This window comes from Triplophysa dalaica, chromosome 17 (genome assembly GCF_015846415.1).
Source record: "Triplophysa dalaica isolate WHDGS20190420 chromosome 17, ASM1584641v1, whole genome shotgun sequence".
Taxonomy (NCBI): Eukaryota; Metazoa; Chordata; class Actinopteri; order Cypriniformes; family Nemacheilidae; genus Triplophysa; species Triplophysa dalaica.
In genome coordinates this window covers 6796478-6812741 of record NC_079558.1, presented here as the reverse complement: position 1 = coordinate 6812741, position 16264 = coordinate 6796478, and the positions used below count along the sequence as shown (strand labels likewise).

Sequence of the window (16264 nt, the reverse complement as noted above, 5' to 3'; positions counted from 1 at the left end):
GTTTTGTATTATGTGGAGACACGTGGCGGTATGTTTTGATAATTCGCCGCATGTCCTCCTGTTTTTCGTTTAGCTCCGCCCCCTTGTTTCTCTGTTAGTGTCCCATTAGTGTCTTATCTCCCTCACCTGTTCCTTCTTCCCATCATATTTCGCATTAGTGTTTAGTCTTGTCACCTGCCCTTCTCCATCTCCGCGCAATCTCCCCTAGTTATCATGTCCCTATTTAGTACCTCTGTTTCCCTCACACCTCGTCGGTTCATTGTATTGTCTTTTCTAGCCTTGCCCCGCGTTACCCTTCCGGATGTTATTTGGATTACCCTGTTCCTGTTTCAAGTATTGAATGTGTTTCCTCCCCGTGAGTTCTGTATGTGGATTTCGTGTTTTGGACTTATTATTTAAAAGCTATCTTGTTTTGTTTTGTTCCCCTCGTGGAAAGTTTTCTGTTTGTGAGTACTAGTCTCTGTTTTGCCCCATCATGGGTTTTGTTTTATTTAAATAAAAGTCTCCTTGTTACATTCACCTGCCTGCGTTTGGGTTCTGCTTCACACACAACCGTGACATGTATCAATGCAACTTTCATGAAGTAAAATCACTTCATAGTCCCTGACTGTCGGTGAACAGCAACAGAATGTTTTATTTATGTTGCAAAAGGTGCTTAAAAAAAAGCGGTTGTTATTTGAAAATATCAGACCTTGGAATGTGCGATTGGCTAATAAGAATCAAGTATACCATAGCGCTGTGTAATAAGTATAGATAAAGAGATCAGAAAAGTCTACAATACTTTCTGGGGCCACTGTGTGTGCAGTACTCTCTTTGAATCTGGCCAAAACAGGACCTTTTTCAGTTTGAAGCAGCCTTCAGGTCAGAATGACTATGCTGCACTGTAAATCTAGCAACTATAAAATCTCTAATCCATCTTTCAACAATAAAACGTTTGTTCATTCGTAATTGTTTATGAAAAATAAATCGACCTCAATCTGCTCACTGTCTGTTTTATGTGAAAGCCCACCACAATCCTTGAGTATGCTATTAGCAAGCCGCTCTGAATCTAATAGAGTCATCAAAAGCGTGTCAACACGTCCAACCAGAAACATCAGTAAACACAGCTCTATCTGTGTACAGAGTGAACTCCATAAATATTACAAGAAGTCAATGTTCATCTGCCTCCGAGTTCACCAATCTATTTCTACCGCACGTCAAACCTCGCAGGGATGTGCACAAGCAGCGGTGCTTAAAATGCAACACGTAACATCTCTAGCTACTTAAGATCAAGGCTGACAGAAACCTGGAGCGAAGAAGAGGAAGAGAACGGAGAAAGGTGAATTGAGGAGAGGGAAACGGGGTGAGATGAGGAAATGCCTGTAGAGCAGAAACGGAGCCAAAAGATACCAGGAAAGTGCGGGATAAGAAAATAGATTTTTATTGTGATATCAGCAAATTGACGTTGTGAGGGCAGAAATATAAAATAAAGTCTTACGAAACACTCGGCCGCGTCGTCCATGATTCCCAGCTGGAACCGCTGCTCGTCCTGGAAGGTTTTGGCTAGAGCGCTGCGCAGGGCGTCGGATGGGAGCACCTTTTCACTGCTGAACTGGAACTGGGCAAAGATATTCTGAAACCACAAAGAGAAAAAACACCTTAAAAAACGCCAAACAGATGCAATTGAGCCAGGGGAATAACACACAACACAATGTAGATGTAACAGTGCATTTTATAACAGCTAAACGGTTTGAGGCACTCCGCTTTGCGTCATGCCACAACGACCTTAGCTGTCATAAAATGCACTGTAACCCACTGCTTCTTGGGGCTTATTGCTTTATTATACATCAGGTACGATTTTGTGGTTAAAGGCAGTTTGACGTCGTTTGACTTCACACGTAATAAATCTGTAAAGTTTTCTGTATTTTTGTGTTTCTAACAAAGATGGCGATACTGAGGCCAAAGTGAGATTACAGCTTCAAAGAAGCTCATTAGGTCTTGAGAAACATTACCATTCAAAAACGTCATATGTCAGTAAAATGCACTCCAGTATAAAAGTTGGAGTCCAAAAATGATGAACGAATATTAAAGCATTCCTATGGCAGTGGCTTTCAAACTGGGGGCCCCAACATGGATCCAGGGGGCCACAGATTTTTTATGAGATATAGAAATTCATGCAATCAAACATAGAAATAAGACGCACCAAAAGTATCAACGTTCCAGCGTTGTATAGCTAATTATGCTTTGGTTTAACTACACTTTTAAGTTTAAGAATATACGTTTTTATTTAGATGCCACGAAGCAAAGGGGGCCTCACACAGAAAACATTTGAGAACCACTGGCATATGCTCCCCAAATTGTTGCTCACGAAGGCATCTCAGCGAGTTATTTTTTTGTCGTGACATAAACATTCTAACTCTTCTTGTTAAGACAGTACAAGCGTTTCCCTGTAGCGCTCACCGAAGGCGGTCTCGATGAGATACTGAGCTCATTAACAGCGAACGTTCAAACAAATGCAGAGTCATAAAAGCCTGCGGTGGAATCTATTCTCACGTCCATCAGCATTGGCAACTGTTATTGAACCAAATGAACAATGACTGCAACACAATGTGCTCTTACCAGAGGACATTCTGATAAGCAGAACAAATGGATTCGGTCGTTGGATGAATACCGTTGGCTACAGTAAAAGCAAATATTCTCTGCAGATGCACACACACTGCAGTTTTGAAACCCTTATATATGCAATGGGCAACCTGCCCAATGCAACCTCCCTACGGAGGTGTGAAGGGGGGTTTCCCTTGAGCAGGACGGGTCGTTGGCGTTGAAATAGGTAATGCAGTAGGCTGACTGCACTGCGCCAAGTAGAGAGAGAGTGGGTGGGACAAAGGTAGAGGGTTATATACCCCACTGAGGAAACCCAATAAGAGGAAAATTCAGCCACTGCATCATTTCCCCAGCTCTAATCACACAGTCTTCAGCCTGTGATGAGCCTGGAGTGATTTTCACCTATGGACATATTTTAATGTCCCCTCTCTCTCTCTCTCTCTCTCTCTCAGAGCTGATGAAATACTCAGGACAGATAAGGGCCAAATGGAAGTCTGGTGTGTACGCAGCAAATATATCACTCGGGCAATCAGTTCCCAACCTAACTGCAGTTCTGTTCAGCCCTCCTCAGTGTGAGCGAGATAGCAGTACACACCCCCTTTCTCTCTCTCTCTCCCTCAACACACACGTGCGCACACATGCACATACTGGTTGTTTTAGTATATTAGTGAGGATGTTTCATCATTTTTATCCCAGGCCACCCCTACATCTCACACAAACCTGTTGACATAATTAGATCTAGTCTAAATCACTGTCTAAAATTGAGTAAGGAGTAGCCCTTAAGACATTTAAGTAGCGTTTATAAAAGAGTTTCAGAAATAAACATTCCTGGTGTGCATCCTCACACAAAACAATGGCACTGAAATACTGCAAGATATGTCAGTCCAAGTTGTTTGGAGTTAAAGTGATAGATCCCTAATTCAGAAATATTCTGTCAACATTTACTCACCAAAAAAGTTTGGAATTAATACAACGGTCATGTGTGCTTTTCTGCTTTTTCTTTAATAAGAATCGTCTAATATTAAACAATGATTTCTGCCTATATGTTTTCCCTTTAGGATCCTGCTGCGATTTAATTTGCATTGGTTTCAAAGCTGGTTAAAGTGATAGTTCACCCAAAAAAGAAATGTGTTCCATCATTTATTCACCCCGATGTCATTTCAAACCTGTATGACATTCTCTCTTCTGCAGAACACAAAAGAAGATATTTTGAAGAACGTTGGTAATGTATATACACAAAACCACTGTAGTAAAAAGTGTTTTATTTCGCACAAAACATTCCTGGTGTGCATCCTGACACAAAACAATGGCACTGATATACTGGAAGATATGTCAGCGCACGTTGTTTGCCGTTAAAGTGACAGATCCCTAACCAAAAAATAATAATAATCTGTCAACATTTACTCACCCTCTTGTCATTTCAAACCTGTATGGCTGTATGGTATAAGAAGATTTGATGCGAGAGATTTAAAGTAGTTCATGTTTTGAACATGCACCATAGAGAGAACAACCATTTTCTTTCTTTTCTCAAACAAGATCTTTGACCTAAACTGGACTGGCTCTCCTCAAGATATGTAAGCGGTCGGTCATATGCAAACGTAAACACACACACAATGCACCGGAGATTGTGTTTTCAGATGAGAGCCCTGAGGCATAGCCTGTGAAATGAGACATTAACCTCCGCTCAAAGACACAAGACACAATTCTCAGCAGTGACACACTCTGCTCAAAACTCACAAGGGCAATGAGAGCGTGCGTACGACGCACACATTTTCACACAGAGAACAATCTTGTGACGCATAAATATATATTAATATTAAACGCTCCCCGGGTACACTTTTCAAACTGTGGAGGGATTGAATCGCACGCCTATTTTCAGTTTGTAATTGGGTTTAACTCAATCATTAACTCACACTGCATTAAAACGACAAAGTGTCACAATATTCACACTGGAGCTTCTATAAAAGGAAACATCATTCAAATAGAGTCGACAGCAGGCTTCAGTGACTATGGGTTTATTTTCTTTGCGACAATTTCTGGGTGTTTACGTGTCACTTTGGGTCTGATGGTCAGTAGAGGTCACCCACCCAACCGCATTATTATCTTGTGAGGTGGCAGTAATATGGACTCTTCTCCACCTATCCTGCTGAAAACACCAATTTGGACCATAATGAATGTTAGTGTGAGCTTGTTTATGCCAATAAGTGTCAGTTCTGGTCTAGCTGATACACCTGCATGGTTTTCTAATAGCATGGACACCAGCATCTAAACCAATATAATATCATAAAGTTCCAGCAGCAAGTATTGCCATACGTAAAATAAGCAATTGATTGGTTTGAAAAAGTTTGGAATTGATAAAACGGTCATGTGTGCTTTCTGCTTTTTCTTTAATAAGAATCGTCTAATATTAAACAATGATTTTTGCCTATATGTTTTCCCTTTAGGATCCTGTTGCAATTTAATTTGCATTGGTTTCAAAGCTGGTTAAAGTGATTGTTCACCCAAAAATGAAATGTGTTCCATCATTTATTCACCCCGATGTCATTTTAAACCTGTATGACTTTCTCTCCTCTGCAGAACAAAAAAGAAGATATTTTGAAGAAAGTTGGTAATAAAACAATACTGGACCCCATTGACTTGTATTGTATAGAAACAAAACCACTGTAGTACAAAATGTCTTATTTCGCACAAAAGAAAGACACATAAAGAGGGTGAGTTAATGATGACAAAATGTTTTGGGTGATCTATCCCTTTAAACATATCACACAATTTTGAGATGTCCCCAACTGCAACCATAACAAGCAAATGGAAAATGCAATTAAGTCAAAAGAGTCAATCAGTGTTGCGTCTTCTACAAAAAACGAAAGTGCATTCATTGATTATGCACATCTCGGCTTATTTACATCAGCAAATGAATGCGATATTTCCCACAGTGAGAATGCTTTCAAATAAACACATTTGAAAGAGTTCGCCGAAAAGAGTGGTGTGGTGAGGGCGTATTTCAGCCTCATTAGTAACGTTAGATCATTAAATTTCAATAACATGGCTGGCAAGCAGGCGGCTGGCGGGCGGCACGCGTGAGGAACTCTGACAACCGATGGCGCGATTCTAACGTCCTCCATTAGAAATGAGAAAGATGACATAATGCATGGAGCCTGAGGACCACAAGAGAGTCACGGCCACATGAGGTCTAACAGCACCAGTCGGCAGAGGGTTTGTCAGGAAAAGAGCCCAGGGCGAGACCTGAGGGAGGAGAATCTACCTCAGAGTCAAGCATTGAAATTTACCACAGAGTACAGCTTCACAACAGAGCCCGAAACAGAAATGTTCAATTATGTTTGAGCACAAAAGCTGGTAATAGAAAAAAACTATTTTCATTAAGACCAAAATATTGTAGTCAAGTAACTTAAGTTATTCTGATTTTGGGATAAAAGTTCACTTGTCGATTTTTAATGAATGACAATGCAGGATTAATGTTGTTTTTTTAAGGTCGTTAAAAGGGATAGTTCACCCTAAAATGAAAATTCTGTCATCATTTATTCACTGTCTTGTCATTTCGAACCTCTATGACTTTCTTAATTCTGCAGAACAAAAAACATATTTTGAACAATTTTTGATACCAAACAAGGTCTCAATTCAGCACATTCACTTCTATTGTATGGACCATAAACAATTCAATGGGTGCAGACGTTTTTTAGTTATCAACAATCTTTAAAACATCTTCTTTTATGTTCCTTAGAAGAAAGTCATACAGGTTTAAAATGGGTGACTAAACGATAATTTTTTTTTTTTTTTTGGCTAATCTATCCCTTTATTTTTTCTTCAATTAAAATGTATACATTTTAAAATCACAATGTATTTAACAGTGAATACAAAAATTTGATTAGAATTTTACCAACAAGTTGGTAACTTTAACAGGTGCTGCTGCTAAAAATAAAGATTGAGAAAACAGAAATGAGAGTGAGAGACGAACGCTCTGGTGAACGATCATAAATCTTGACAAACATGTGAAAGGGTTTTCAAGGTACAGCTCTGTCACCACATATGATTTCTGCGGTCTCAGCATTTCACATTTCATTAAGAGAGAGCACATTTCAATCACCGCAATGGATTTCCTACAGGCAACATATCTCACATCGCACAAATATCTAGTGGAATACATTTAAAAACACACGGCCAATCAAATGTACCCCCAAAACACAGCTTTACGAGGCTCACTTGATGCTGATTGGTTGATCGCAGCCTTCTGCAGTCACTGTGAAATTGTATAAAAGATTGATAATTGATTTCCTTCATAGCTGTGCTAGTTTAATGTCTCTTCTTTCGCTCTCGGGTATCTTTTTCTCCCATACTAAAACAATGTGAACTCAAGTCGATATTTCATTTAGTGAGTAGCCTGACGTGAAGCTACTAACCAAATAATGACTCAACATTATCTCTTACACGAATCCATCCACCTGTCTAAATGGAGAGCAAATGGAAACCTTCGTTTGAGTCTTCTCTTCGAAAAAGACCCGGATTTCATAAATGTCTCCATTAGAATTTCAAAAAAGAGCTCAAATTGTCCCAAACTGAACTACGATTTTCCATCTATCGAAATATTTTCTCATCATGGAAGATATTTTGAAGTTAATAACCGAACCACAGCGGTGCCCACTGACTTGGTGTCCATATAATAAAAAGTGAACAGGTACTGTCATTGTTTGTTACCAACATTCTTCAAAATATCATCTTCTGTGTCCTGCAGACGAAAGAAAGTCATACAGGTTTGAGATGACAAGAGGGTGAGCGAATCGAAACAGAATTCTCATTTTGGGTGAACTATCCCTGTAGCAACCAACCAATTTGGGGTTTTGTTTTCATTTCTCATAAACAATTTGAGACTAGAATAACAGTTTTAAACACATGACACTAAGTTAATACTTAAATGAAACACCGGAGGATGCCATTTATCTGATGAGCTATGAAAAGGCAACATTTGAGCAACCAAATGTCTTCTCATTTTAACAATCTATTCAAGACAATACCACAGAGAGATCCAATAGGCCACAAATGCCAAATCTCACAACATACAGACAATCCAACTCAAAGGAAACCAATACCAAGCAGTAGGTTGCGATTATGGCATCACGTGGGCGTGACAAGGGGCCATCAGAGCACAGAGTAGCCAAGGTAACAGGTAGCCGTGGAAACAATGGAAAAGGGCTTGCGCTTACATCAGCAGAGAAGGGTATTTACTTAAAGGAGAGAAAGATTCCTCAAGTGTATAATAACCATGTTGAAAAACACAGCATAAGCTGGTTAGGTAGGTTTTGAAGCACGGAAGCTGGTTTGTCCGGGTTTAAGCTGGTCTTGTGCTGGTGCTTAGCTGGTCTAGGAACCGCAGGTTTAAACTGGTCCTAGACCAGCTCGTGACCAGCTTAAACCAGCACATAACCAGCATAAACTAGCTACCATGCTTCAAAACCTACCAAACCAGCATATCCTGTTTCTGTTCAACAGGGAATGCAGTAAATCGGTACAGGATAAGACCAGACACAAAGTAAAGAAAGAAACAGAGCTCTCAATGTATTAGGCTTGCTACACTAGTCTATTTGTACCTCTCCTTTTCTCTCAGGCGAGAACGGAGCTAACAAAAGAGGCTGTATTTTTGGAAACAAATGCCCAAGTACAATTCTGATGGCGACAATTTCTTTTATCACAAAGCGGGAGCCTCTTAAAAGACAAATCTCACTTTAGTAACTTTATTCTGGTATGTGACGCCTTTAAATAGAACAGCTACTTTAAGCCTGAGGGCGACTTAAGAAGAGGATAGCGTTTGAGTGAGAAGCCTTTGCTTGTTATTAAGCGTCCCAAGTTGCTTTTCTTGGCATATTTCTCTCCTCACTTCCCATCTATCACCCAGCAGACAGACCTTTTCAAGAAGAGAGAAGTCAGTTAACCCTCGCCATACTTAACTGGGCACTTAAAGGGATAGTTCCCCCAAAAATGAAAATTCTGATTGTTTACTCGTCCTCAAGTTGTTTCAAAACTGTATAAATTGTCTGTGTTCAGCAACACAACAAAAAGATATCTGGAAGAACTATGGTAGTCAATGGTGCCACAGAACATTATGGTTTCCCACATTCTTCGAAATAATGAAATCAATACAGGTTTGGAACAACTTGAGGGCAAGTAAATGATGACAGAATTATCATTTTTGGATGAACTGTCCCCTTTAAGGAGATTTTTCTGGCCTCAAATCACTTTTCTGACAAGGAAGCATCTTTAGATCCAGTTTGCAAAGGTACCAAACAGACCCTTTTTTAGAAGTTTTTGGTCCCACTCACCTTTAGAGCACAGAAGATACACGAGTCCTCCATGCACTTGTGGGTATTCAGTTGCCGGAAGCTTCGGCGAAAGATGTCAAGATGCCAAAGGACCTGTGTTCAAAGGAACAAAAAACATTGCATATAAATACCAATGTGCAATCCACACCCATTTATTCTTTTTAATTCGTACAGTGCTTTTTATTCATTTTATTGCGCTTTATGAGGTGTTTTACTATGTATTAAGATAACTATGTACAAATTAATCGTTTTCTTCTAAAACTGAAGTTACCCAAAGTCTCAAAAGTATGTTTCTATGTAACCAATCACGTCACACATTTGACCCAGTGGTCAAGTACTCTAGACTGGTGTGATTGAGTGGAGGCGGGGACTAATTTGCATATTCATGGTCCGAGTATATTACATGAACAAGAAAGCTGAAGGGAAATTCAAGCTGTTTAAGGCATAAAGAAATAAAAACAAATGTTATTTTCATGATCATTAATGACTTTTAACTGATCAAATTAATCACTAATGGACTTTAGAAAAAGGCGATTTTGGGGGGGAAGTAACCAAACCTACACACCTCCAAGGTCAAAGTGCACATAAGTAAACACATTTTTTTCCTAAAATTCATAAAAACTCACAGAAACATGTCACTTTAAAACTTAAAAGTGTGCAATTTTTGTACTTCTATCATCACCAAACTGCTCTGCACAAATAATGCTTGTATTCATACAGGTTTCCCCAACTGGCCCAACAGACAGTAATGCACCAAAGTCACGCCACTGAACAGCAACACTGGCTCAAGCAATGTAAAACTGGTCAGGATTCTCAAAAAAAAAAAAGCATTATCCCAACTACGCCACAGTGTACTATTTACACATTCCAAGAAAAAAACTATGAATCCCTTACTTAAAGTTGCTGGCCATACTGTATTTAACAGGGATTTTTAAATACCTAAACACACACGTCAGTCCAGCATTTCACTCACCCTCAGGGCAGATTTTCACATAATACAAAACAGCCCAGAGGCTTCCTGGCCCTGTCCCACAGCGTACGGCCAATATATGCGCAGTCTTCCAATCCTCTCAATAAATATGAGGCAGTCCTGGCTGCCTCTCTCACACTGATCTCCTGCCAGCTGTCCACTTTGCTTAATCCCGCCGGCAGACCAGGAATCCACTGTTTCCAGTTGCTGTCCCAACTCCGGCACAGTTTCAGATCATCAGCCCCCGGTACAATAAGAAGTGATGGGAGCCGGATAAGAGGAAGGAGTAGAAGCAGACACAGTGATGGAAGAAAGAGAGAAAGATGTGACGGCTCAAAGTATCTGGACGAGAGAGGTGAGGAAGCAAATGAGGAAGCGACAGCGAGAGAGAGGGTAGGGGAGGGGGGTAAGATAGCGTGAGAGGGAGAAATGGAGAGATGCGTAAGAATGAGAGTGCGTGTGGAGCGCAGAGGGGGAGATTGCTGCAGAGATAGCGAGCTGTGAATTAGAGACCGAAACATGCGGTACAAACTGCGGTTTGGAGTTGTTTAGAGATCGCCTGCCCCGGGCACGACTCGCATTCCTCATATAGAGCGAGACGTGGAAAACCTGCAGAACTATAGCAGAACGAACAGTGAGACTGCACCTTTGCCCGCCAGCAACCATCTGGACCTAAATATGCACAAACACACGCACCTCGCCAATGATCAAAGCTTTATTCTGTTCCTAATACCTCCGTTACTGCCAAGTGGGCCTGGAAAAAATATCATCAAAAACTAAACTGGCCTTATACACACGCAGACCACACACCTAACAGATCAGTATTATTCTGCAACAAAGCTACGAAAAACAACGCAGACAAGCTGCAAAATCGTACTTCGTGTAAAATCAGCTCTATCCGCTAACATTGCAGGAACAGCACGCTGAGAACCTGCGCTGTGCTGTTTGCTGTGGGGCTTGTGACCATGTAACAGCATTTTTCACAGAAGACTGCAATGCAATATACACAGTGCATTAAATCAAAATGTTGCTTTTAGCTTTCAGGTTATCTATATGGTACTCCTACGTTGTCAAAATGAACCCTTTAGCGGTGTATATGTAATTAAAGGGACAGTTCACCCAAAAATAAAAAATCTGTGATTTGTATAAATTTCATTGTTTCGATGAACACAGAGAAAGATATTTGGAAGAATGCTTGTAACCAAACAGTTCTTGGCTGTAACTGAACATTAAAAGAATTTCAATGGTAGTCAAAGGTGCCCTCGAACTGTTTGCTTTCCAACATTCTTCGAAATATCTTCTTTAGCGTTCACCAGAACTAAGACTGTCATGGTTCCACTACCATGTCATGTTTTATTCCTGTCTCAAGTGGAGCCATGGCATTGCCTGATGGTTTTATGTGGGAAGGACCTAGTTCTTTCTCGTGTCTTGTCATTGTTCCCTACATCTCGTTCCTCGTCAGCCTCTCCTTAGTGCTAATCCCCAGCACCTGTTGCTCGTTATGATCCTGTGTTTGTCTCCTATAAAGAGTCCTCATGTTTCATTGTCCTGTGCTCGTGCATTGTTTCCATGTCCATGTCCATGTCCATGTCCATGTCCATGTCCATGTCCATGTCCATGTCCATGTCCATGTCCATGTCCATGTCCATGTCCATGTCCATGTCCATGTCCATGTCCATGTCCATGTCCATGTCCATGTCCATGTCCATGTCCATGTCCATGTCCATGTCCATGTTCATGTCCATGTTGTTACCTTGCTCCTGTTCCCTGTATAGTAAGTGTCAGTTTAGTGTTTGTTCCAAGTGTTTGTGTTCTTAGTTTTAGTTTAGTAAGTCAGTGTCCTTGTTTGTTGTTAAAGTATATATATTCCTGTATTGTTTTCCCCCATCGTGGGTTTTTGTTTTGCCTGTCTTGTTTTGTTGTGTTTGTTAATAAACATCCCTGTCACATCTACCGTCCGTGTCTGCCTGCAATTGGGTTCTCACGCCATGTCTCACATTGAGAATCATGACATAAGACATTTATAAAGCAATTTTCCCAACTATGGTAGTTAGTGGTGGCCAAGAAGTGTTTGGTTACAAGCATTCTTTAAAATATATTTCGCTGTGTTCATCGAAACGAAGAAATTTACACAAATTGGACAAACTTGAGCGTGAGTAAATGATGACAACATTTTTGGGATTAACTGTTCCTTGCAGTTAAAATTGGACCAACAACATTTATGACTCATCTTGCACTGTACATATTTCTGTCCAATCAGTTGCACTGTAGAATGAGAATGTAACCAACTAATACCGCCTGACAACTCATGCTTCACGGCTGTCATGTAACTAAAGCCTAATGGCTGTATCGAAAAAAATTCCCAAAGGAGAAACGTCAGCATGTAATCATTGTGTGATGACATGACAGCAATTAGCAATAATGTCACAAGCAGTGACATGTTTCCTGTCTCTTGTGCTGTACTGGAACTGCAACCTCTTTTCTGCAAAAAGGCAAAAACAAATCACACAAACAAACAAGAAAATAATAATCATGAACAAATCCCTAAGTGCAAGACTCCCCTGAGAGCCGCGGAAAATAAATAGATGCGTTTCATAACTAATACACCAAGCAGGTCTGAGAAACACTAATGCCCCAGCGTTTGAGCTAAATATGTGGAAGAAGATTATGTAATGCTATTTTCTTCTTTATCATCTCAATTTTCTTATCGTTTTAAGTTTCCTCTGTATCACTTCATTTCTCTTAAGAATTATAAAATGTCCTTTGGGTCTTTCCCAGGAGTGAGGTTGAATTTAAATGATCCCTTCTGACATCAACTCAAAATGCACACATACACAAACATATCTACACGTACACACAAGGGCTATCAAGATCGACCTCGCTTTTCTCCCAAAAGCCCGTGCCAACAGACGTGTCAGTTCAGTCTCAGGGCAGATTTGCTACTAGTCTCTGCATCTCTTAAGCCTGGCCTGGTTTCCTCTTAACACCGTCCTCAAAGAGCTCTGCGCTCGTGTGCTCCAACCCTTGAGTTCTGCTCATCTGAACTCTCTCTCGCTCTTTCACACTCTCTCTCGTTTTGAATAACAGTTCTCGCTAAAAGAGTAAAAAACAGGTCAACAGAGATATGGCTGCAACATGCTATGGTGCCAATGTGGATGATGCATTTTTTTTCATCCTCTCAACAAACTGTCAAATCACAAAAAAGCACTGAATATATCATGTGATAAAGTGAAGATAATGCTGTAGAGGTCACAGTCAAGGGCACCGGGCCACTTGCAGGAAAAGTCACATATGCGATAATGTAAGTTGCCTGCCTAATGGCGCAGGAAGATGAGACCGGGTTTAGGCAGATTAAGTACGGACCCTGATCCGATCCAATTTTAAATCTGCAAATTCATACATGCAGTTTCAAGTTCTCTGACTTATCTGGATATTCGAGCACACTATATACGAACGAACGGCCTTCAAGAATGCACTTCAAAGCGGTTCGGACTGAATTGAAGGGCTCCTGTTGAAAGAGAGCAGCTTAGCCGAGCTGAAGGAGTGAGAGGGGAGACGGTGGAGGATGACAGATTGCGCTTGGGTGCTGGCGTCTGCGCTTTTCTCTTCCCTTCATTATTTTATTTAGTTGTGATGAATCGGCGACTCGCTGAACAGTGAGCTGAGTGGATACGGAGAGATGCAGCAGTCGTACTAGAGAACGCAGTGAGGGCACAGAGAGCGAGAGAGGATGAGAGAAAAAAAGAGATAGAGAGGGGACAGTGAAGAAAGAATATTCTTCAGTGTGCCCGACTATGGTGAAAATATGGCAAAGATCTCACAGAGACAACTTTAAGCACAGTGATGTATTACACTCTCTGTCAGCAACCCAGGGGACAGGCCACTGATGCTATGAAATCTGTGTAGGCGAGGGGCTGAATCGAGCAGCAAGTGTGTATGTGTGTGTGTTTGTGTGTGTGTGTTTGTGCGTGCAACTCCCATGTGGGCAGGCCGGGATGACTCAGACTAACAGATGCACAAGCACCACCGTACCCCTCCCGTCAGATGTCAGTGACCATCTCTAATCGATCATCTCTAACTCCTGAGAGGAAGTGGAGTTTGCGGCAATATGCGGAGAGATAAAAACACTTGACAACAGCCCACCGGCTCTCCGTCTGTGCTGCCCCCTTCAATCACAGTAAAGTTCAAACATACCTACAAGCGTAAACCTCATGACACCAAAGGCGTATATACGTTTCAATACTTTTTTTCCAAATAACTATTGCCGAATTGTATTTTAACAATATTTACAGCAAAACCTGTGGCGTATGAACTCCTGAAATAAAGAGACAGAGTCTCCACACTGCGTTGTGTAGTTCAATGTACATTAAATATATTCATGTTGCATTTATATTAAATGCGTTTATGAGTTTCTACGCTAATCACTATTAAATAAAAATTGACAACTCAAAATTAAAAGCATTATCCGCTTCTGTCCTTCACTATGATATGTTTCCTCGCTTCATGTATTTCTTTCCACAAAAATTAGTCTACATTGACATATCCACACTATAGTGACATATTTTTGTAGCCGGAAGTTAGCACAGCATTGGTTCCCTTGACCAAAAGTCTATGGATTTTTCCTTAGATCGTAGAAAATAAGGTCTGTGATCAACAAAGGTTTATAATACTTACTGCACACGCTTTGTCTGTCAAAATAATCTTTACAAATTAACACAACATTTGTTATTTTCAAAGCCTATATACAATCGGCAAAAGTACAAAGCTAACATGAGGCTGTAAACAGACTACACTACGGTTGCTCGATAGGCCTATCAACGTCACCACCACAAAGCCTCCGACAACTATTCAAACTTTATTAAAAAAGTTTTTCCTGGTAAGTGAATGAATCCCCGTCCACGTTTTTAAAGATTTGTGCCCGTGTTGCATTAATTGTGAGATTTATATGCGCGATTGCGGCTAACGGTTGCACGTTTATTACGGCTAACGGTAGCACGTTCGTTACGGCTAACGGTTGCACGTTTATTCAAACCAAACTACGCCATATATAACTACTTTCCCATGGGTTAAAGTACAATTTGTGAGAAAGATTACTCAGCGGGGTCAGCGCACAGAAACCATATGACCAACTTGATACGGTTACTCAAAGATCTGCACATTTTCTCTTCCTTCATACATCTCCATTAGGAAACAAAACTGAAGCTAGCGCAGCGTGTCAGTCATCATTATAGGCTGCAGACTCGACAGCTTCCATGCCATAATTTGTATGCGTTTGGAACAAACAGGAGACAAGCAAAGCAAAGAAAGGGGCCAAACACAAGGACAGAAATGAGAGAGAGGAAGACTTTTCGTGCACTTCAGTGCACAAATGTCTCTAAGCATCTGCTACCTTATCTAGCCTTCGAGCCACATTCTCGTTTCTCCGACATTCTGGCTTTCTTCTGCAATGGAGGCAGTAATTAATATGACAGACACAGAGTAAGGTGCTTGCGCGTGTGATTAATATTGTGGGAGTTGTAAAGAAGTGGTCCTAATGAACTCTTTTCTCTTTGAAAAGTCACATTGAGCTCTCTCTCCTCCTCTCTGCTATTGTTTCATCCTTACGTCTGGCTACGCTTATGCCTTACCACTACAGAAACAAGCCAAGGCAAATCTTATTAAGTGTTCTTTCTGAATAGATAAAATAATCATAAAAAATTGTGGGAGTTTGAATATTAATAAAGATGTGGATAGTACATTCCATTCGTTCTGCAGTTATGACAACAATGATAAGGTTAAGCGTCAGGACAGCCAATCTTCCTTGGGTCGGCAAAGGAAAGAAAAAGGGCGCCATAGACACCTTGGCTTTGATTTTCACATTATTTATAGGATTCAGAACAGTACAGTAGAGAAATAAAGTTATTGATGAGAAATTGAAAAGTAATATAATATGATATGCGAATATGATGATTGTCACAATACATGTTTTTAAATGGTACTTAAAAGTACTTAGAGTAATAGTTCACCCAAAAATAAACATTCTGTAACCATTTATTTGGCCTCATATCATTTAAAACCTGTATTTGTTCTGTGGAACACAAAAGATATTTGGAGAAATGTCACTGGTTTTGTGTCCATATAATAGAAGTCAAAAGGGGGGCCGGTGCCATAGTTGTTTGGTTACCAACATTCTTCAAAATATCTCTTTTGTGTTCTGTACAAGAAAGAAATTCATACAGGATTTAAATGACATAAAGGAATCAATGTTGACAGAATTGTCATTTTTGGGTGAAGTATCCCTTGAAGGAACTGGCCTTGAGCAAAAAAAAATTGAGCAACAGCTTTCCTGTGGCTTAGTGGGTAGAGCATGGTGCTGGCAACCCCAAGGTCATGGGTTCAATCC

The 16264-nt window shown here is 40.5% G+C and overlaps 1 protein-coding gene across 1 annotated transcript in view; it reads right to left on the bottom strand.

The window, feature by feature from the left end:
- The window catches only part of usp54b (ubiquitin specific peptidase 54b), a 60143-nt gene that overhangs the window by 29437 nt on the left and 14442 nt on the right, over nucleotides 1–16264 (bottom strand). Inside the window, 2 exon segments of the mRNA XM_056770785.1 lie at nucleotides 1478–1612; nucleotides 8913–9005. Coding sequence (XP_056626763.1) covers nucleotides 1478–1612; nucleotides 8913–9005 — 228 coding nt within the window.